Source organism: Molossus molossus, unplaced genomic scaffold (genome assembly GCF_014108415.1).
Source record: "Molossus molossus isolate mMolMol1 unplaced genomic scaffold, mMolMol1.p scaffold_m16_p_4, whole genome shotgun sequence".
Lineage (NCBI taxonomy): Eukaryota > Metazoa > Chordata > Mammalia > Chiroptera > Molossidae > Molossus > Molossus molossus.
The window spans coordinates 17292207-17315098 of NW_023425377.1; the positions used below are offsets into that span (position 1 = coordinate 17292207).

The 22892-nt window shown below is 42.8% G+C and overlaps 1 protein-coding gene across 1 annotated transcript; it reads left to right on the forward strand.

Moving 5' to 3' along the window:
• The first annotated feature begins 8227 nt into the window (after positions 1 to 8227).
• FAM71B (family with sequence similarity 71 member B) lies at positions 8228 to 11051 on the forward strand. Its single transcript, XM_036242144.1, has 2 exons — positions 8228 to 8821; positions 9780 to 11051. The coding sequence occupies exons 1-2, from the start codon at positions 8228 to 8230 to the stop codon at positions 11049 to 11051; spliced, it is 1866 nt and encodes a 621-aa protein (XP_036098037.1).
• The last annotated feature ends 11841 nt before the right edge of the window (positions 11052 to 22892 follow it).

Below are 22892 nucleotides of genomic sequence, written 5' to 3' on the forward strand. Positions count from 1 at the left end.
ATATGTACAGCCCTAGCTGGTTTGGCTCAGCGGTTGGAGCATCGGCCTGCGGTACAGAGAGACCCGGGTTCGGTTCCCGCTAAGGGCACGTACCTCGGTTGCAGTTTGTCCCCGACCCTGGTTGGTCGTGCAGGTGGCAGCCACTCGATGTGTTCCTTCACATCGATGCTTCTCTCTCTCTCTCTCTCTCTCTCTCTCTCTCTCTCTCCCTCCCGCTCTATCTCAACAAAAAGTGGAAAAATGTCCTCGGGTGAGGATAAAAAAAAAAAAAAGATATATGTACAAAATGTTCAATGCAGTGTTGTTTGTAATGGACACATGAGCATCAGTGAGAAATTGGTTAAATAATCTATGATGAATCCATTCAATGGAATACCACAGGATCATGAAAAGTAACAGAGATCCAAATACATCACCTGCACAAAGTAAAAGATATATTGTTATGACAGAAAAGGTACAGACCAATAAGAATGGTAGGATCCATTTTTACATAAAAGCGTTTGTGTTTATGTTAATGTGTATGTATATGCATAAGGCAATGTCAGGAAGTTTACGCATCAAGCTTCTAGCAAGTAGATCTAGCAAGAGGTAGAGAGATATTTCACTTTTTTTTTTTTTATCCTCACCTGAGGACATTTTTCTATTTTTTGTTCAGATAGAGTGGGAGGGAGAGAGAGAGAGAGAAACATCGACATGAAAGGGATACATCGAGTGGCTGCCACCCGCAGACCCAACCAGGGCCGGGGATAAACTGCAACCGAGGTAACCAAAGGTAACCCTTAGCGGGAACCAAACCCGGGTCTCAATGGACCGCAGGCTGACGCTCTAACCACTGAGCAACTTGCCAGGGCTCACTTTTTAATTTATATAATTCAAAAAGGTGATATTGTGGGAAAAGTTTTTACTTTCCAATTCAAAATAAAAAATATGTTCTTTGTCAGAAATCACTGATTACTAGAAAACAGTGATAAGCGAGGTGGCCAAAAAGCTTAGAGCTAATTTAGCCCTGGCTGGTTTCTAAGTGGTTAGAGCGTCAGCCTGCGGTCTGGAGAGACCCAGGTTCGATTCCCGTCAGGGGAGCGTACCTCGGTTGCAGTTTGTCCCTGGCCCTGGTTGGGTTGTGCGGGTGGCGACCACTGGATGTGTCCCTTTCACATCAATGTTTCGCTCTCTCTCTCTCTCCCTCCCACTCTATCTGAACAAAATATCAAAAAATGTCCTCAGGTGAGGATAAAAAAAAAAGCTTAGAGCTAGTTTATATGTATGTGTGTGTATATATATATATTTATTATATATATATTATATATATTTATTTCTGGTTATGGAAGTGAAATATATTCTTGCTGGAAAAAGCAGACCAGCAAATAGACAGAAATAATAATCCCGTCCAGTCTCACCCCTTAGAGATAATTAATGTTAACATTTATTTTACCTTCTTCCAATATTTTTTCAGAGTTAAATTTAACATTTAATTGCAATTATCATCTTATCCCAGCTTCCCTCCACCTGTATAGAGGTTTTCATCTTTACATTTAACGTTAATGTTAACTGTTTTAATATGTGTGTGCCTACTTCACTGCAAGCTTCTCCAGTATAATATCCAATAAATAAATATATAAACCATGGTGGGACATCTCACGGCTTAGAAACATAGCAAAATTGGAAACCGAGAGAGGAAAATAGTCATAAGACGGATGAGCAGGGCAGAACCTGGGCTCTGAGTCGGGCTGGACATGGCTGAGCAGGACTGAACGAGAAGGGAGCAGACAGAGAGTGGGAAGTGAAGAGCAGCCCAGCTAGTTGAATCAGCCGGTCGGCGGTCGAGAAGTATAATTATTTGGATCACCTGCCTGGCTGGCTTCTTTTATGAATACCAGCCCATTTCCTTTCTTTTTGGGGGGCCCATTTTCTATTCAAACCCAAGGCAGAAGGAAACTGATTTGCATAATGGCTCCCCAAGGGAAGAGTCTAGATGACTGTGGTCTTCTTTCTGACAGCCAAAGGTAGGGCAGAAATCAGCCTGGCTTCCTGAAGTCCTAGGTGCTCAAGGCGAACCGCAGCTCGTCCCACACCATCTCCATCTCGGCTTGGCAGCAGCAACATGAAAGTGCTGTGGATTGTATTTCGGGCCGGGGGATTTACCCAGCACACACTCACTGTGTACAGTATGGAAATCTCCCCACCCTCACATCCTGCCTGGCTCACGGTGCCCTCTCAGGGAGCATGTTCATTGAAAAAGCTATTTATAGCTGTCTGCTTGCCTGTTTTCTCAAAATAATACACGGGGGAACAAAAGTGATCGACTTGAAACCTCTTCCCATGATCAATATGCAGACTTGGGCCGTCTATAATCTTGCATGTCTACATATTCTCAGTGTATCCGAACAGGGCTTTGTGTTTTCACTCTGCACGTCCCTTCAATCGTGGGTCAATTTAAAATGTACAAAAAACTATCCTCAGAATTGTGGGTTTGGCAAGTTTTTGTTTTTTTTTTAAACAGTTATTGTTGGTTTTAAATATTGGGATGAATGTTATTAGGCCCCCCCATTCATTCAACGTATTCGGGACCCCTCTAACTATGCAAGTGCCCTCCTGTTTTGTGCTGTTTTCTTCACTGTGTTCTCCTCCTGGATTGTAAACCGTCTGGATTGAGGGTCATGGCTTAGACACGCTTCACTATATTCCTTGATAGAAAAAAAATGACCTAAAACGTAAATTAAAACATTGTAAAGCAGGAAACATGTACCTGGCCGGTGTGGTTCAGTGGTTGAGCGTCGACCTGTGCACCAGGAGGTCGCTGGTTCGAGTCCCGGTCAGGGCACATGCCCAGGTTGTGGGCCTGATCCCCAGTGGGAGGCATGCAGGAGGCGGCCAATCGATGTTCTCTCTCTCATCGATGTTTCCATCTCTCTCTCTCCCAAATCAATAAAGGAAAAAAATTTTTTTTTTTAAAAGCAGGCAACATGTACTTTCTTTTTTTTCTTTTTCTTATGGCCGCCCTGCTCTCTCCTTTCCTCCCCAGACAAGACCCAGCCCCCAGCCCCCAGCCCTCAGCCCCCAGCCCCAGCCCCCAGCCCCCAGCCCCCAGGTACTTTCACTGTCAGATTAAAACTTGTTTAACGGCCCTGGCCAGTTTGGCTCAGCAGTTAGAGCATCGTCAGCCCTCGGATGGAAGAGTCTCGAGTTCAATTCCCAGTCAAGGGCACATACCTGGGTTGCGAGTAATTCGATCCCTGGTTGTGTGGGAAGCAACCAATTGATGTGTCTCTCTCACATCAGTGTTTCTCTCTCTCTCTCTTTTTCCCTCTGTCCCTTCCACTATATCTAATATATATATATATATATATATATATATATATATATATATATCTCAGTGGAGAAATATCTCAGGTAAGGATTAACAAAAACAAACATAAAGCTTGTTTAACATGCCTGCCCATGAATTATTTAATTATTTAAGAGAAGAAAGTAAGACATAAATCCAGGAATAAATCATAAATCAAGACTGAAGTATTGCTGTCTATTATTTCTAACAGCTTTATTCAGATACATTTCTTATACCATAAAATGTATCCATTATAAGTGTATAGTCAGTAGTTTTTAGTATGTTCACAGAGTTGTGTCCCTAGCACAATGTAATTTTGGAACATTTTAGCCCTCCAAGAAAGCTAATATTGATTAGAGTCTCAGGCTCCATGAAGTTCTGTAATAACTTACATTTTTTGTTTAGTGGAAGAGATAACCCCACAAGTTATTCTTTTCCTGCCCTGTGGACATTTAACCAGTTTTTAAAACCTAGCTTGGCAGTGTTAGCCAACATTCCTCCTCCAGTGCCAATGCAGAGTCCTAATGCCCTTTTGAATCGGCTTCATCTCCCTCTGGTTCCCTTATCGACAAGTTAATCAAATCACTGGCATGTTTTCATTCTATATTTGTATAAAAGTCATGTTTACAAATATTTGAAACTTATATTTTGACAACCGGAATACTCTCAGCACAATGATGGGCACACGATGGGCAATCAATAATGTATCTTGATGAATTGATCTCCACTTTTAAAATAGGGGATGTGTCAGAGTTTTAAACTTCGGGAGAAGAGACAACATTTTTGAAAGGTTGTTGAAAACTCAGAAAATTAATTTTGAATCACAATTTGTATTTTGGTTCTCAAATTCTAAAATTTGGTGTCAAAGAGAGCTAAATGTGAACAAAACTATTTAAAAATTTATTTTCTGTCTCAAGGCTTACATCAATAAATAGTCTAAGAATATAATTTTATTCTTATACTTTCTAAATTTATAAAATATACATTTTTTATAAATCTACAAACTAAAAATATAGTTTACCTTTGTGTAAGTTGTATATTCAATGGAACTTTGCATATACTGATAGATACAAATGAGAATTCCCTGGAAAGTGAGGTCTCCCTTCTACCCTTTCTCTCAGCCAAAAGTTGTCCCAAGGTTGTTCCTGTTACTAGTTTCTCATGCATCCTTTCGCACACACAAACACACACACACAATTTTAAACATTTTTATTAAAAATGTTTGGCAGGAACGGGTTGGGTGGAGGAGGACGAAAAGGGAGAAAATGGGAGACATCTGTAATGCTGTCAACAATAATATATGGAATACCACATATGCTAATTTGCAACTTGCTTTTTTACTTACTAATATTTATTGAAAATTGTTCAGCATCAGTATCCATGATAGTTGTCTCCATCAGAACAGGTCTGGTGGCCGATCACTTCTAACTACTTTTACTGCTACTACACACGTCTTACCATCGTCATCTCTTGTGGGAGCCATTCAGTCTCCACTCCTGTACCCCTTGTTTCTCTTCAATCTCTTTTCATCATGGCAGCCTGAATGACTCTCTCCCTCTGTATATATCTATCTATATCTATCTATTTGTATCTATCTATCTATCTGTATTTATATCTATCTCTATCTCTATATAGACATCTGATCATCTCCCATTCAGAGCAAAGCCAAAGACCTCATAATCTCTTACAAGGTTCATCCTGATGATCTGCTCACCCCCCATCATCACTACAGTTACCTCTTGGCCTCATCTCTAACCACTTTCCCTCACTTCACTCTTGTCACAGTAGGCTCCTTGGTATTACTCCAACACACCAGGAATATTCCTGCCTCCAAATCTTGGCCCTTGCTATTTCCTCTGACTGAGAAGCTACTCCCCAGACATCTGCATGGCTTCCTCCCTGAACTTCTTTAGGTCTTTGCTTAAGGTCACTTCTCATTGAGCCTTCCTTGATCACCACGTCTAGCTCCCTATCCCCTGCACATACCCCCGCTTGCCTACTTTATTTTTCTCCATAGTGTTTATCAGCGTTGGACGTACCAAATAGTTTACTCATTTATAGTCTAGACACAAGCTTCATGACAGCAAGGATATTTGGGTTTTTGTTCATTGCTGTATCCCTAGCATCTAGAACAAGGCCTGGCATAAAGTACGCATTTAATATTAATTGAATGAATGGATGAATTTATGCTGCATAGTACTTGCATATTTGTGTTCTATTTGTGTGACCTAGTCTGATGTAGCTTCACCATTTCCACCTTTGGGGATTTCCATATGCTTTTGGTTTCTTGTGACCTTGATGAAGTTGCTTCTCTGAGCCTTGATTTCCTCCTCTATGAACCAGGAATGGCAGCTATACCTACATTTTATAGGGCTGTTGCGAACACTAAAAATGTTTTTTTCTTCCATTTTTGTTCAGATAGAGTGGGAGGGAGAGAGAGAAACATCAACATGGAAGGGACACATCAAGTGGCTGCCTTCCGCATGACTCCAACCAAGGCCAGGGAGGAACCGAGGTCCGTGCCCTTGACTGGAATGGAACCCGTGACTCATTGGTCCATGGGTTGACGCTCCAACTGCTGAGCCAAACTAAATTTTAGTGCTGAGTCAGGGCACTAAATTTTTTTCAATGTTAAGTGGGTAGCATCATGCCTTATTTATATTAAGTTCTTGATAATATGATTGATTTCTCTCATTATTAGTTCTTCATCAGAAATGGACTTACAGTGTATTCTTCTCCCTGGGAACAGGCTGGCACCTCTTCCTTCCCCGCCCCTTCTACTTCCCACAGGCATGCATCTCCTGAACTCTGAGTGCCCCCGCAAGGCTTACAACCAGGGCAGCAATGGGCAGCGGCAGTTTGTGCCAGACAAGCCCCTGACCCTGTCCCAAAAGCCTTCTTTCTCTAACTTCCCAGTGAGCCAAAGCAGCCCAGCCTAGGCTCATTTCCCCAGCCTTTCTTTCGTTCTTTTTTTTTTATCTTTACCCGAGGACATTTTTGCATTTATCTTCAGACAGAGCGGGAGGGAGAGAGGGAGGAAGAGTGAGAGAGAAACATCGATGTGGGAGAGACATATCGAGTGGCTGCCACCCACACAACCCCAACCAGGGCCGGGGACGAACTGCAACCGAGGTACGTGCCCTTAGCGGGAACTGAACCCGGGACTCTCCGGTCCACGGGCTGACGCTCTAACCGCTGAGCCAAACCGGCCAGGGCTCCCCAGCCCTTTCTTGTTTTACTGTCCCCAGCTTTAATAAACATCCTCTAAAAAAAAAGAAAGAAAGAAAGAAATGGACTTATGAGAAGAATACGTGATCAGGTATAATATAGAAAAACCTCACTTCTTATTTTTAAACCTAAGAGTGTTAACTTTGAGTGATTATCTCCTTACAAGAGACTATAAGCCACTTTGTTCTTTTCTTTGGAGAAGTCATTTAACATCTTTAGAAAAAGCATTTTAGTGCTTTAGTGCTTTAGAGACTATCTTTGCATTTTCTGACCCATCCCGAAAATAATACTTGCTCGATACATTTTGTTGAACGAATGAAAGATTGAATGTGAATGAGCACAAGCAAGTTCATACTTATTGACAAGATGCAATGTGCCGGGTACTGAAGTAGGTTCCAGGGATAGAAAAATGAACATTTGGGGGTTTGAGTTTATTTCAAGACCTTTACAGAGTAATCACTGAGTTTGGCGGATGTCTTTCAACTCAGAAGTAGTTTTTTTACTGAGGGAGGGGAAATTTGGATTTATTACCTTGTGCAAAGTAAAAAAGAAAAGAAAAAAAAGAAAAAACTCCACAAAGATGTCTTTGCCATAATTTCTCTGAAGAGCTTTTCAAAGAAACCAAACTTCAGTGATTTATCAGGTAGACATCAAGAGCGAAGCAGCAGGCACACCAGTGTGGGGAATCCTGTGGTGATTCAAGACCTCTGTGAATTCCTGTGGTTCCCAGTAAGTCCCCACGCATATGACTAACCGAAAGCAATTCCATATTTGGAGCAAAGTCAGAATCGAAGGGTGAGCCATGCAGCTTGAGGCAGAGAAAAATCCCTGACCTGAGTCTCAAGACCTGGGATAGAATCCAGCTCTGCCTGCTGACCCCGAGCAAATTAATTCTGAGCCTCAGTCCCTAACCATAAAATTGTGATTTTACAAATTAGCCTCCTTCAAGGAGGGAGTCAAGGGTGGGGAAAGGGGAAACATCTGTAACAAAAATAAATAAATTAATTCTAAAAAAGTTAGCCTCCTTCCAACGAGGAAGTGGGTGAGAACATCTCCATACCCTGGGAACCAATGTACGCATGGGACGCGCGTTCTGAGAGGCGGCAGAAGCCCCTGAGGACCATTCATTCAACAACTTCAGCTTCTGAACACCTGCCAGCTTTACGCTACTCACTGGGCACCTGGAGAACGCCGATCGTTGGCACGGAACCCACTTCCAGGATTTTATCCCCAGGCAGTTTTTCAGAAAAAGCGGAAGTAGATTTGCAGGAAGATGGTCGTTGCAGGGATGTCTGTGACAACAACGACAAAACTGGAAACAACCCGATATTTACAAAAGCAGGATGGTTTCGTCAATTATGCATTCCAACATTTTGATGAGGAAGAATATCCAGCCTACCCACACCTACACCCTGGCTGGGTCAGCCTGTCGCCCTTAGAGGTGGTGGTTTGTTTGGGAGGGAGACTGGTGACCCCTGTCCCAAGGGGGTGGCCACTTGGGGGCTGGACAAAGGGGTGTGTAATAGGGACAGGTCACAAAGGACTATAAGGGTAAGTGCAGTGGGGTTAGGAGATTTAGGCAGAACCCTGCAGGGAGATGGGCGGTGGACTTCACTCCCTCTCTCTCGGAGACTTGATTTATGGCTAGTGGAGCTGTCTTAAACTTAGAGAACCATGAGCAGCGAATGTGTGTTACCTTACTACACGGCCCACAGCTACCGTTCAATGGGCGTGTTCAATACCTGCATGGGGGACCTGCAGCGACAGCTGTACAAGGGAGGAGAGTATGATATCTTCAAGCATGCACCAATGTTTGAGAGCGACTTTATCCAGATCAGCAAAAAAGGAGAGATGATTGACGTACACAATCGCATCCGAATGGTGACCGTGGGCATCGCATCCACCAGCCCCATCCTCCCACTACCTGACGTCATGCTGCTGGCCCGACCAACTAAAGTCTGTGAGGAGCATGCCAGACACGCCCGGCCCACCAAGGGGAGAGGTCGCAGGCCTGGGAAGATCCTAGAGCTCACCAGGCTGCTGCCCTTGAAGTTTGTCAAGATCTCCATCCACAATCGTGAGAAACAGCAGCTGCGCCTGAAGCTTGCCACGGGTCGTACTTTTTATCTGCAACTGTGTCCCTCTCCAAATGCCCGAGAAGACCTATTTTGCTACTGGGAAAAACTTGTCTATCTCCTGAGACCACCGGTGGAGAGTTGCAGCAGTACCCCGACGCAACAAACCGGGGGAGATGAAGGGAGCCTGCTGGTAAGCATCTAGAGACAAGCTAGTGGGGCAGGGTGCTTGGGGAGAACAGCTCAAAGCTTGTCCTACAAAGCCTTTGGTGCTCTTTGAAGCTCCCTTGGGAAATACATTCTGTTTTAATTGATTTTTTAGAGAAAGAGGTAATGAGATGGAGAGAGAGAGAGAGAGAGAGAGAGAGAGAAAGAAACATGGATTGACTGCCTCCCACATGCCCCCTACTGGGGGTTAAGCCCACAACCTTGGCATGTACCCTGACCGGAAATCAAACTGGTGACTTCTTGGTGCATGGAATGATGCTCCACCAACTGAGCCACCCTGGCCGGGCTGCATTCCAGCCTTAAAAGGTTCAAGGCCACCACGGTGGTACTTACCACACTAGGGAGATTTCAAATGTTTCTCCAAATTGTCCCACAAGGCCAATTTCAGAGAGACCTTAGGTGCCAGCCACTCGGTCTCTTACCCAGGGTGGTAATCCCATCTACAGCATACTGATTGCCCCACCCCTTCCTGAACACTTGCCCCAACCCAGGTTGTCTCGTCCTTCCTCTGTCTCCCTGTGACTACCATTGCTGGTTCATATTAGCACAACCCACCTGTGTCTCTGCACACGCATGATTTCTTTTAGCAGCTACTGAAATGTCAAATGTGAGAAACCCTTGACTCAGCAGTCCCACTTGTAAGAATCTGTCCTGCAGAGAAAAAAAAAAAAAAAAAAGTATACGAGGATTGGGAATTAAATCAGTGCTGGCATGGGGATCGTTCAAGCAAAACCGAGCGACTGTTAGACAGGGGTGCTGTAAATGGGATGCTGCATCGCATGGGGGCTTAGACTTAACGATTTCGAAGGTGCTTCTAATTGGAAGTCCTGGAGTTGCTCAGCTCCAGGACGAGAGAGAGCGCGGACTGTTGTGGTCTCACTTTGCCGTCTCTGTCTCACCTGCTTCTCCTCCCCTTGGCACAGACCGCAGAGTTCCCTGGAGAAGATCAGAATGAGGCGAGGCTGTGCAATCTTTGCGATGTGTCCAGAGCCACTTCTTCTGGCTATGCTGGGGGAGAAGGCATGCCCGGTTCAACTCCCGTCAAGAAAACTCCAGTGACTGCTGAAGGAGCAGCGAAGGGGGCACCCACAGGCCTGGCAGTAGCAGGAGCAGCAACAAGTCCCACAGCAAACATGGCAGCAGCAGGGGTGCTAACAAGCCCTCAAGCCAGGGTGGCGGCCGCAGGAGCAGGAAAAAGCCCCGCAGCGAGAGTGGCAGCAGCAGGTGCGGTGAAAAGCCCCACCGCAAACGTGGTAGCAGCAGGAGCGGGAGCAAGTCCCACCGCGGGTGCTTTGAGCATAGCAGCAACCAAGAATACAGAAGCAGGCCAGATAGGCTCCGCCCTGGCTGGAGCCACCACCAAGGGTCCAGGGGAAGGTGGACCCAGCACGGTTGTGGCGGGTGCTACCAACGTGACCTCGGAAGGCAAGAACGTGCTCTTGGTGGGTGCTGCCAGCTCGTCCTCATTAGGTACGTCCATCGCTACGGCGGGCGCTGCCAGTCTCTCCCCGAAGAGCAGCACCAGCGTGACGTTTGTCAGTGCGGTGACAGCCAAAAACCCGGACGTAGAAAGAACTGAGAGCCAAGTATCAGGACCCCTGGCGTCCACCCTGAAGAGCGAAGGCTTCGCCAGTGAACGGGATGGAAGCCAGGAGGCCTCCCAGCCCACAGAAGCTCGGAGGGACAAAAATGAAAAGAGCGAAAAGAAGGAGAGAAGGGTCTCTAGGAAAGCTTCCCATCACCGCAGGAGAGGAGGGAGCAAGGCGGTCCGGAAATCCTCCTCCCACCAGTCATCCTCTGGCCATAAAAGCACGAGAGACGACAACAAAGAAAAGGGGTCGAGCAGCGCAAAGGGCAGAAGACACGGCACCCGCAAGAGTGCCAGCCGCAGCTCCACGGCGAAGGAGGCGAGGATAGCTTGCAAGGTGGGGAAGAGCAGGTCCACCAGCTCGGGCACTTTGAGCAAGAAGTCCAGTAGGATTGGCTCCTTCTTCAGGAGCTTCCGAGTCACCCGCGGTTCAAAAACTGAGGTCTCGTCACACAACAGGGAGATGGACTTCAAGGCTAAGAAGGTAGAGAAGCACAACATAGAGGCCACAGTAGATCAAGCCCCGGGTGGCCAGGATCTGGAGATCTGTGGGACTGTGACCTCGCAGATGATGGAGACGATCGTCATTGAAGCCAAATCCATTTAAATAGCAGCCAGGGCAGGAAGGTGCAACAGAGACCCCGCCTCAGGAAAGTATCTCTAGAGAAACAACGCCAGCTTTCTTTAATAAAGGAAACTGTACAACTCCAAAAGATGCGCTTCTTTTGTTTGACTTTCTAGGTCCCCTAGCCTGGTAATGACTTCACAGTGGCTTCTGTGATGTAAACTGTGCTAAAGTCTGAGACCCAGCCTCCAGTCATGCAGAAACCCAGTTGCACCCACGCCCAATATGCGTTTCCTGCCTTGTCTCAACCCCTCTCTGCCTTTGATTTCCCCAAGACCAGGGCTGCAAGTGACAGACCACGGGCTGGGAAGCACCACCACCACCACCAAGTCCCCATCCCTTCTTCCTCTTGTCCCCAAAGGTCCCTGAACATTCAGTCCAGCCCATCAACTAAGTGAAGACAGGACTCACGTCTCTTCAGGGAATAAATTGGGAAGGAAAGAGGGGGTGTAGACAATCAGAATAGTAAAGTTTATCATCTAGGTTAGGAACTGGTAGCCTAAGGACCATATCTTGCTAACTGCCTGGTTTTGTAAATAAAGTTTTATTAGAACATAGCCACAGCCACTCATTGATATAGTCTATGGCTGCTTTCACATTGAAACGACAAATTTGACTTGTTGCAACGGTGACTGTATTGTTTGCAAAGTCTAATTTATTAACTGTCTATCACTTTCCAGAAAAGGCTTCCCCACCATGGATCTAATGTTAACAATTCTCCTTTCTCTCGGGTATATACCGTGAAGAAACGCTCACATATGCCTGCTAGGAGACAACTCGGAGATTTTTAATAATAAAACAATTTGTAATAGCAAAACCCCAAATGTTCATCAAACAGAAGAACTGATTAATGGTGGTATATGCCTACAGCGCATATAATATAACAGCAAAAGTAAATGGCAGCTGTCCATGTTGGTATAGATGAATCTCATAGAAAGTTTAATAGAAGTAAGTCAGAAAAACATTTATGATATAGTTCCATTTGCAGAACAGTTCAGAAACAAGATTAAACAATATGTTTGGGGACAAGTATTTGCTAAGGTGTAGAGAAAAGCAAGGAGATGATAAACACAAAATTCAGAATAGCGGATATCTATAGGGGAGAGGAAGGAGTAATCTGAGAGGTACATACAAAGAGTTTCAATGGAGCGAGGATTGTTTTTATTAAGCAAAGGGACGTGTTCACGGTGATTAATCATATCTTTTTTATTTTAACATCGCTGAAATTAGCATGGTTTTATTTTATTTTTTAATGTTTGTATTGATTTTTTAGAGAGAGAAGAAGGGAGAGATAGAAACATCGATGTGAGAGAGAAACATCAATGGGTTGCCTCCTGCATGCCCCCCACTGGGGATTGAGCCTGAAACTCGGGCATGTGCCCTGACCGGGACTTGAACTGGGATTTCTTAGCCCATGGGACGACGCTCAATCCACCAAATTACATGGGCTGGGCTGAAATCAGTGTGGTTTTAAATTGCTGTCAGCCAGGTGACAAGTCACTGCCTTAGAAATACCAACCAATTTATTTCACTTATGTTTTCCTTTGGGCAAGAGAGGTAGATGACAAAATATCTAAGTCTGAAATATATCTTTCAATAAATATAAAATGAAAATTCTAAGTGACATAAATACTCAGAATCTAGGAACACGGAAAGGGGTTAGATATGTCGCAGAATAATCCAAAACGCTGTGAGCTAATGAACACTGTATACTATATGTGCGTGTGGAAGGCAATTCCAAAACTGAAAAATCATACGACCTTAGAAATAAGATGACGCATTTTTAAAGTGTCTATTTTATGAAAGAAATGACACTTTTCCATTTTAAGAAGTTGTAAATAAATTTCATGAGTCTATAAAAATCATTGTTTTAACAATAGATGATAAAAGTTGAATTTGAGTAAAATGGTTCTGAGAAACACATGTGTTTGCATTGGGTGTGGGAGTCATCTGCCCAGCTTTGCGATTCTTTGCTCATTGTGCTCTGTGGCAGTAGTGTTTGCTAGGTTTCCAGTAAAACATAGGGACTTTCTCCGGAGACCAAATGTGTGTGGCAAAGGTAGAGGTGAGGAAGGAGGCGTTCTGGGAGGAATGGTGGTTTAGGAGGACCAGTGGAAGTCCTTCTCAGTCGCTCTGACGGATGACTGGAAAATCCCACCTTGTGACTTCTAACATACAAAGACCACCAAACAGATCAAGGTGTCCTTGGAGTGGACTCTTGAAGCAGTGAATACAGGCAGAAGCAGAGAAACAGACATGCTCTCAAAGAGCTAAGAGGGGCTTTGGGTAGCCTCTTGGGAATGCAAGAGGCTATGGGGTAGAGAGGGAGAAAGGGGAACTTTCCCCCAAAGCGATCAATTTTACTCTATGACAGAGGCTGATACATCCTAGTTACAAATGGCTTGATCTCATGATTCTGTAGACCACGGCTTTATCTTGTGTCCCTCTTTAAGTCTTGTTTTATGCATCCCCACTCACCCACCCCAAAGCGCTTCTTTAACACAAACCTAGTTTGTCCACCGTGCAGGGTGTTAGCCGAGCAGACCCACAATTTACACGAATGCCACTGAATTAAAGTGCAGGTGGGGACTTGTCCACTACAATGAGCTCTGCCCGGCACTTTATTTCTTTTTCTATCTTGAAAATTCATCAAGAGACGAATGCATAAATACCTATGTATTTCAAAGCAACAGGCCTCTTCCTCTGGGCGGAGATATCAGTTCAGGCATCAAGTGAATACACCCAATCAGATAAAGGCCGATATTTTTTACAGCAACATGCATCATCATGGTAGCAATTCTGCTGCAGCAAGTGTAATGAGGAGATGGATGGCTGATTACTAGCCAGCGTCCCAAACTGACACACATACCTACATACAAAAGATGAGAAAGGGATCTTTTGCTCGTTCTAAGGGCACTCCTTAATAAACATCCTTCTCATAACACTCTACCTCAAAATCTGTTTCTTTGCAAAATCTGTTGTTTAAAATAGCCGATATATAGAAGAAACCGTCTATCAATAGACAAATGGATTTTTAAAAATGCTGTGGTACACATATGCAATGGAATATTACTTGGCCATAAAGAAGAATCTTATCATTTGCCACAGCATGGATAGACCTAGAGGATATTATACTAAGTGGAATAAGTCAGCCAGAGAGAGACAAATACTATATGATTTCACTTATATGTGGAATCTACAGAACAAAATGAATGAACAAACAAAATTGAAACAGATTCATAGAGTCAGAAAACATACTGATGCTTTCCAGAGGGGAGTGGATTCAGGGGGACTGGGTGAAAAAGGTGAAAGGATTAAGAAGTACAAATTGGTAGTTACAAAGTAGTCCCAGGGATATAAAGTACAGCATAGGTAATACAGTCAATAATATTGTAAGAACAATGCATAGTGCCAGGTGGGTACTTGATTTATCAGGGGAATACTAACCACTATGCTGTACATCTGAAACTAATACAAAATCACATATTAAAAAATTAAAAAGTAAACAAGCAAAAAAATTCTATTTCAGGGGAACACAATCTGCAACACTGTTAATTTAATGTGCTGTGGCCACCTCCTCTGACGCCACTAACCTTGTGAAAAGAGTTGGCGATAGGCACGTTTTCTCTCCCTCTCCCCCACACCTTTCCCCGCCACCCCTCCCGTGGAGCACACCTGAGCCTTTATGTCCTTGCTTTATTTCTCCTAAGCTCCAAGGGCCCTTCTTTTGCCTCTAAAACTTGTTTGGTGAGTCCACGCAGCCCAGATGGCCACTTCCTCCACCACCCACTTCTTCTACCTCTGTGACTTTCTAAATAAACTTTTGCTTGTATTTGAAAAGACAGAGAGAGAGAGGGAGAGAGTTGGTGATAGCCAGGAAGGGTATAATGCGGTATACATGGTTTGAAATGGAAAAATTTTAAAAATAAAGTATATTTCTTTATTGCAAAAATTGTGTCTACTTTAGAAAGCTTAGAACATGTAGATATAAAAAAAGGGAAACAAATATTCTATTGATTGCCTTGATAATTCACTGATTACTCCAAAGTGGACTGGTTGGACTTATGCCTCCAGAAAGTTGGAATAAACATATTGTTTCCTATTCTTCTCATTGATACAGCCAAAGACTTAGGACATTATATATACAATAAACATTAGAAGACTCTGAAAGGTGGAGAGATGCAGAGAGACCAGCCAGGAACTATGGGCAATGAGGAACAACACGGTGGAGAGTTCCCTGGGTTTTTCTTTTTGTCTCATGAATCGAGACTTGGAGCTGAAGAGGTTGAAAATCCTGGGGGGAAAAATTCCCAACAAAAACCTTATCTCTCTAGCAAAAGGACCGGGAAAAAGAGCAGCCAAAAGCAGCAGAAAGGTTTAACTGCTCTATTCCAGCCGGACACCACAGAAAAAAACAGTGCTCTCAACCTCCCAACCAAGTAACCAATAAAATGGAGAGATTTTGGGATGATTCAAAAACAGGTATGATAATGGAATAGCTACTTTTCCTTTGGTGAAATTCCACATAACGATGTAAATGTAGGCTTTAACCACAGTAACAGCTACAACAAATAATTCAAAAGGGTTTACCTGCCTTTTTTATAGGATTCTAAATTGATTTTAAGTTTTTCAACCTTCAAGAAGAGCTAACAGGTCCTCAGTGGGACCTCATAGATGGGACACAAATCTTTGTTGTAAAAGAAAAGTGTAAACTGAGGGTAGCTCCCATATGCCATGGCTACTGCTGTCCTCTGCTGTTAAGAAAAGGTATAGCAGGTACAAGAAAATGCATCCTCCCCTCCTGTCTGCTTTGCTCTGCACACATCTGCGTTGTTGAGAGTGTTAGTGATAAGGTGGTTAGTAGCCAGGAGACAACAGCAGAAACGGTGATTAGGAATTGAAACTGTTCAGCAGGGAACAATGCATTAGTGACGACTCTCACGTAAGTGCATGTATGAGCTGATAGAAATTATATGACAGAGCCCTGGCCAGGTAGCTCAGTTGGTTAGAGCAGTATCCCATATGTCAAGGTTGGGGGTTTCATCCCTAGTCAGGGCACATACAAGAGGCAACCAGTGAATGCATCAATAAGTGGAACAACACTCTACATTTATCTCTCTCTCCCCTCCCCTCTTTCTCTAAAATCAATACATTAAAAAATATTTTTTAAATTATATGATAGAAAGAAGCAGGAGTTGGAGATGAAAAATATAATTTGATAGTTTTTATTTCTTCGGCCTGGGCTGATCAATAAGTGGTGATATGATGTAATTAGCTAACAAGAGCTCAGAGATGTTATTTATGAACCTGTCTACCAATGACAGAGGTGGTAAGACCAACAAAATCAAAACCAAGGTAAATGGTGCTGGAGCCATTGAATTCCCAAATGAAAAAAAAGAGGAATCTCAACTCATCTTATACAATATTTATAAAAATTAACTTAAAAAATCATAGACCCAAATGTAAAATTTAAAGTTATAAAATGTCTAGAAGGAAACAGAGGGGGAAATCTTTGTGATCGTGTGTTAGGCAAAGATTTCTTGGCTAGGACATAAAAACCATAAACCATAAAAGAAAACACTGTTAAGAAAATGAAAGGCCCTGGCCAGTTTGGCTCAGCAGTTGGAGCATCGGCCTGCGGACCAGAGAGTCCCGGGTTCGGTTCCTGCTAGGGCCACGTACCAAATAAATAAATAAATAAATAAATAAATAAATAAATAAAATGAAAAGATTAGCCACAGACTGAGAGAAAATATTTACAAAATACATATTCAATAAAGGACATATCTAGTGTGTGTGTGTGTATGCTCTTTTAAAACTCAATAGCAAGGAAACAAACAAGCCAATTAAAAAATGGGAAAAAACTTTGAACATAAAGCTCACCAAAGAAAAGATACATATGGCAAATAAGTATACAAAGATACTGAACACTAGGGAAACGTAAATTCAAACAACTACACAGCTACTGCAACAAGTAAAAATAAAAAGGAAAATACCAAGTGCAGATGAGGAGTCAGAGCACCTGCAACTCTCATAGTTTGCTGGTAGAAATAAAATGTGATACAGCCTCTTCAGAGAACTGCTTGACACTTCCTTATATAAACGTAACAATTACAAGCCCCAGCAATTCCATTCCAATGTGGTTACTGAAAAGAAATGAAAACATAAATTCATTCAAAGATGTGGATATGGGTGTTTATAGGACTGAAAATAGCCCAAGTGTCCATCAACTGGTAAATAAAGAAATGAATTAAGGTACCTCCATACAATGGAATAACTCTCATCTGTAACTAGGAACAAGCCATTGAAACATGCAACAGCAATGATGGATCTTAAAAATGTTATGCTAAGAGTAAGAAAGAAGCCAGACATGAAAGTCTACATACTGTCTGGTTCTATTTATATGACATTCTGGAAAAGGCAAAACCATCTGAACAGCAATCAGATCAGTGGTTACTAGGGACTGGGGTTGAAGGAAAAGGAAGGAATACAGAGAGGGCACAAAAGGAATTGCTTGAGGTGATGGAAATATTCTATATCTTAATTCTGGTGGTGGTGGTTATATGGCATTACATATTTATCAAAATTCATAGAACTGTCCACCTAAAAGTTAATTTGACCATATATAAATTATACCACAATAAACCCATCCTTTAAAAAAAAATCAGCAGGGTGGAGAAAAAGTGTGAACATTCTGCTTGTTACTTAGGCTCCGTGATAAAGAATGGTGTTTCGCAATGGAGTACTATGCAGTGGTAAGAAAGAAAGATCTCTTATCCTTTGAGACGACATGGAGGGACCTGGAAAGTATTATCCTAAGTGAAAGAAGCCAAGCAGAAAAAGACAAATACCACATGATCTCACTTATATACGGAATATAATGAACATAACAGTCTGAGGAATACACTAGACCCAGACACATGGAAGTAGGGCACAGACTGACATCCCTCAGAAGAGGGGATGGGGGGTGGGGGGGTGGGAAGAGATAAACCACAGAACTTATATGCATGTATGCATGACCAATGGACATGGACAACTAAGCCGGGGACAGGGTGGAGGGGGGGTGGGGTAGGGGGTGCCAATGGGGTAAAAAGGTAAAATATCTGTAACAAAAAAATAAATAAAAATTCATTAAAAATGAATGTTTTTCATATGTGCCAAGCCCCTCCCTGCCTGTTCCATCTCCTCTCACTCTCCGTCTGTGACTCGGGAAGACCATGGCAGCCTCCGGCTCTTTGTTTGAAGTCTTTCCTGTCTCCAGATCTTTGCACAGTTGACTCCTTTTTGCCACTCATGTCTTAGCTCCAAAGTCACCTTCTGGAGAGGCTCCCCTGATCATGCTCTATGAAGTGGCTACGCTCATCTCAAGTCACTATCACATTATTTTGTATTTTTCCTCCATACCCCTTCTGACTATCTGAAATTCTCATTTGTTTACATGTTGTTTCTGCATTAGAATGCAAGGCTTTTGTCTGTCTTTTTTTAAAAATCCTCACCTGAGGACATTTTTGTATTTATTTTCAGATAGAGCAGGAGGGAGAGAGGGGGGAAGAGAGAGAAACATCCATGTGAGAGAGACACATCGACTGGTCACCACCCACATGACCCCAAATGGGGTGGAGACAAACTGCAACTGAGGTACATGCTCTTAGCTGGAACCAAACCTGGGACTCTCTGGTCCGCAGGCCGACTCTCTAACAGCTGAGTCAAACTGGCCAGGGCTTGTCTGTCTTTTTTACCTTCTAGAACAGTGTATGGTATAGCATATTCACAATGAAGATGTGTTGAATGGATAAATTATCTCTTGTTAAGCTATGCAAGGCATCTTCAAGGAATAAACTCTCCATTCAGATTCTGGAAATACAGTCACATACATAAATGTATCGCATGCCATATTTTTACCAGCCCCTCTCGTGATATGAATTGCATACCATTATTTGTTTGTACTTTATTGTAAAGAACACTAGACTGAGAATGAAGACTCCTAGATTCTAGCCTTGATCCTGTCACTAACTGTAAGACACTATACCTTTGGGTTCAGTAATTCCATTTCTAGAAATTTATCTCAAGGAAAAAAGATGGACATGTGCACAAATATACACGGGGGGAGGGGGGCAAAAGTAGGCTTACAGTTGTGAGTACGTGAAACAGAGTTTATTCTTGTATTATTATTTGTCATTGTGTTATTTTCCATACACACAACTGTAAACCTACTTTTGCCTCACCTTGTATGCATCAGGCTCATCCATTGTATTAAAAAACAATAAAAATTGTGAGGAAGATAATGTGGCTTTATCTTCACAATGGGGCTTTGGCCAAATGGACAGTGATTTATCCATCAATGTCACACTGTGAATTCATCTGAAAATGATGATTGTATTCATTTTTTAAACGTATTCAATAAATGCTCACTGAGTACTTGCTGAGCATGTAGCAGTAAATGAAACAAAGGCCCTACACTCATGAACACTATTTTGACGGGGAAGAAAGACTAAACATAAATAAATAAATATACGACATGACATGGTATCAGAGGATAAGTTCTACAAAGGAAGCATAATGCATAGTAAGGGGATTGGGCGCATCCCCTAGGAGAATTACTGGGATGTGCTATTTTATATAGAATGGCAAGGGGAGACTTCTCTGAGAAGCATACATTTGACCGAAGGCCTGAATGAAGTCAGGAAGTGAGGCATGTGAATATCTGTGGAAAGAGTTCCAAGCAAATGCAATGGCCTGAGGTAGAAGTATGCTTGGCAGTCTATTTTTTTATCCTCACCCGAAGACATTTCTGCATTCATCTTTAGATAGAGCGGGAGGGAGGGAGGGAGGGAAGAAGAAAGAGAGAGAAACATCGACGTGAGAGAGACACATTGAGTGGTTGCCACCCACACGACCCCAACCAGGGCCGGGGACAAACTGCAACTGAGGTACGTGCCCTTAGCGGGAACCAAACCTGGGTCTCTCTGTACTGCAGGCCGATGCTCTAACCACTGAGCCCAACTGGCCAGGGTGCTTGGTGATTTTGCGAGAAAGATATAAAGCCTGTAGCTGGGAAGAGTGAGCAAGGAAACAAAAAATGGTAGGAAATATGATTGGATAAATAGCCAAGGACTGGATTTTGTAGGGCTTTATATAGGCTATTGTGAGAACATTTGATTTTATTGTAAATGTAATAGAATACCTTGAACAATTAAAAAAATTTTTTTATTGATTTTAAAGAGATAGAAAAGGAGAGGGAGAGAGAGATAGAAACATCGATGAGAGAGAACATCGATTGGCCACCTCCTGCATGCCCCCCACCGGGGATCAGGCCCACAACCTGGGCATGGGCCATGGCTGGGAATTGAACTGGCAACCTCCTGATACATGGGTTGATGCTCAACCACTGAGCCACACCGGCCAGGCAATACCTTGGACAATTTTTAATAGAGGCGTGGTCAGATCTGTCTTATATTTTAAGACCACGTGGTCAGTAGGCTAAGGAAGGACAAAACCGAAAGCAAGGAAGTCCAGGGGAGATCATGGTGGCATGGAGTAGGACCATAGCATGAGGATGGTGAAAATCAGTATACTGTATTTTGGACTTTTACTTATTTCTAAATAGAACTCATACGAAAGGCTGGTATGGTAGTTTTGAAGGTGTATGAGAGAGAGTAGTAAAAGATGAATCTTTAAGTTTTGAGCCTTTGCAATTGAGTAAAGTGCAATTGAGAAAAGATGTGTAATATTGTTGGATAAGAAGGTCTCAGTACAAAGGAGAAAGTATTGTCAGGGCCTGGATACCACCTGGATAACATCCCACTAAGAAGCGAGAACTGTCCTGGCCTGTTTGGTTCAGTGGTTAGAGCATTGGCCCTCCGACTGAAGGGCCGTGGGTTCAATTCCCAGTCAAGGGCATGTACCTGGGTTGTGTGGCAGGCAACCAATTGATGTGTCTCTCTCAAATCGATATTTCTCTCTCTCTCTCTCGCCCTCTCCCTCCCTCCCTTCCACTCTACCTAAAAATCAATGAAAAAAATATCCTTGGGTGAAGGTAACAAACAAACAAACAAACAAACAAAAAAATTGAGAACTGAGTCCTGGGTCAATTCAAATGATCACATGTACTAAATGCTACTAAGTAAAATGAGGTCACAGGTATAGGTCACATTTGTCTCAGTTGTAGGGAGAAAAGCCTGATTGGAGTGTGCTCAAAAATGAATGAATTTCTTCAACAAATAAATTATGGGGGGGGGGGGGGCAGAATTGAGATGAGAGAAGGAACCTATAGGAACCTATAGATTAAAACATAATTAAAGGACACATTAGCCAGTCACAACACATTAGCCAGTCACAAAGGGAAGGAATTTATTGACTCCTGAGGCAATTGGTATCCAAATACTGATTTGACTTTGGTGATGATATTGAATAATTATTAATTTATTTCAAAATGAGTTCTGTGGTTATGCGAAAAAATAAAAGTCCTTATCTTTTAGAGATGCATGTTGAATGAAATAATGTCAATGGGTAAATAATTGTTGAAGTTGGGTAATGAAAACAACATTCTCTCTACTTTTTTGTTTCTGTGAACCCTGAGAAGGAAAATATTTGCTGAGAAGGACCCCTTGTGATTAACTGGACCCAAATTCATAACCAGAATCTAGCAGTCACTGCTGACAGAGTCCTCTCACCTATTCTGCATTTCAGAGGAAAGCCACAGACTGAGCTGCTAGAGTCTTGTACTGTGTTCCTGTGTATGAATCAACCCTTATAAAGGAGTTCTTGGTATAGCCTTTGCACCAATGGGCTGATACTTGCCCAGTGCACAGCTGTATCCTCATTTGTACCTTTAGTGTCCAGAGAGCTCTATTACAACCAATCAGAATGAGTAATTCTGACCAATCACGACAGTGCTACTTGGACCAATCAGACTGTGCAGATTTGGATTCCTCATTTGCATACAAATGGACCAATCAGGGACTAGGGCGGGAACTTCCTCTATAAAATGCTGCCTCCTGCTTGCTTCGAGGGAGCATTTTCCTTTCAAGTGGGTGTTGTGTTTCCCGCTTTTGTAAACTGTTTCCCTGAATAGCTTCTCATGTTAGGGCACCCGGGACTGCACACTCCTGTGGCATTAAGTTGGTGGCAGAGACGTTCTATTGAAATTTGGAATGCTCCATAAGAAGATTTTAAAAATGAATTATTTTAAAGAGGTAAAGTTGAGAACTTTAATCAGAATAACTGCAGCATGCTCTTGTAAGTTTCTCGTGAATGTATAAATTTGTGACACTACTCATGAAAATAACCTTCCAAAGAGATCTTTAAGTCTGATTTTTTAATTGGCTAATTTGTTGCCTAGAAATAGAATAGACATCTTTGAATGTCTAAACAAAAATAAAAGTGAACGGATGGTGAAGAAATGGAAATTAAGTTCATATTCATTTCCAATCACGGTGGCAAATATTTTCAGGTTAAAAATATTTTAATAGTATAGAATCCAATCTCATTTTTAGAAAGTGTTTTTGACAGGTTACAGTCGACATAATTTTTAAAAATATGTGCTTATCTATATTTTCGAATTTTTATGTAAGATCTGTAGATACCTTGTTTAATTTTAAGCGTTAAAATAAAAAGAAGGACAGGGCACTACCACCTGCTACTCTCACCAACAGAAAGTAGAGGTACTGCTGCATTTTAACGCCGCCCCGCGCCAAGCCGTCAAATTTCGGGAGGGCGGACCGCAATGGGTGGGAGAGAAAAGGTGTGCGCATGCGCAGCAGCGTGCCACGGTCTAAGGTAAGTCTCGGTTAAAGGACAGCTCTTTCAGCCAATAAAGAGACA

Excerpts from the sequence above, each read along its gene's own strand:
- FAM71B (XM_036242144.1), top strand. The coding sequence starts at position 8,228 with ATGAGCAGCGAATGTGTGTTACCTTACTACACGGCCCACAGCTACCGT. Across the intron at positions 8,822-9,779 it reads GAGATGAAGGGAGCCTGCTG|ACCGCAGAGTTCCCTGGAGA; the intron begins GTAAGCATCTAG and ends CCCTTGGCACAG.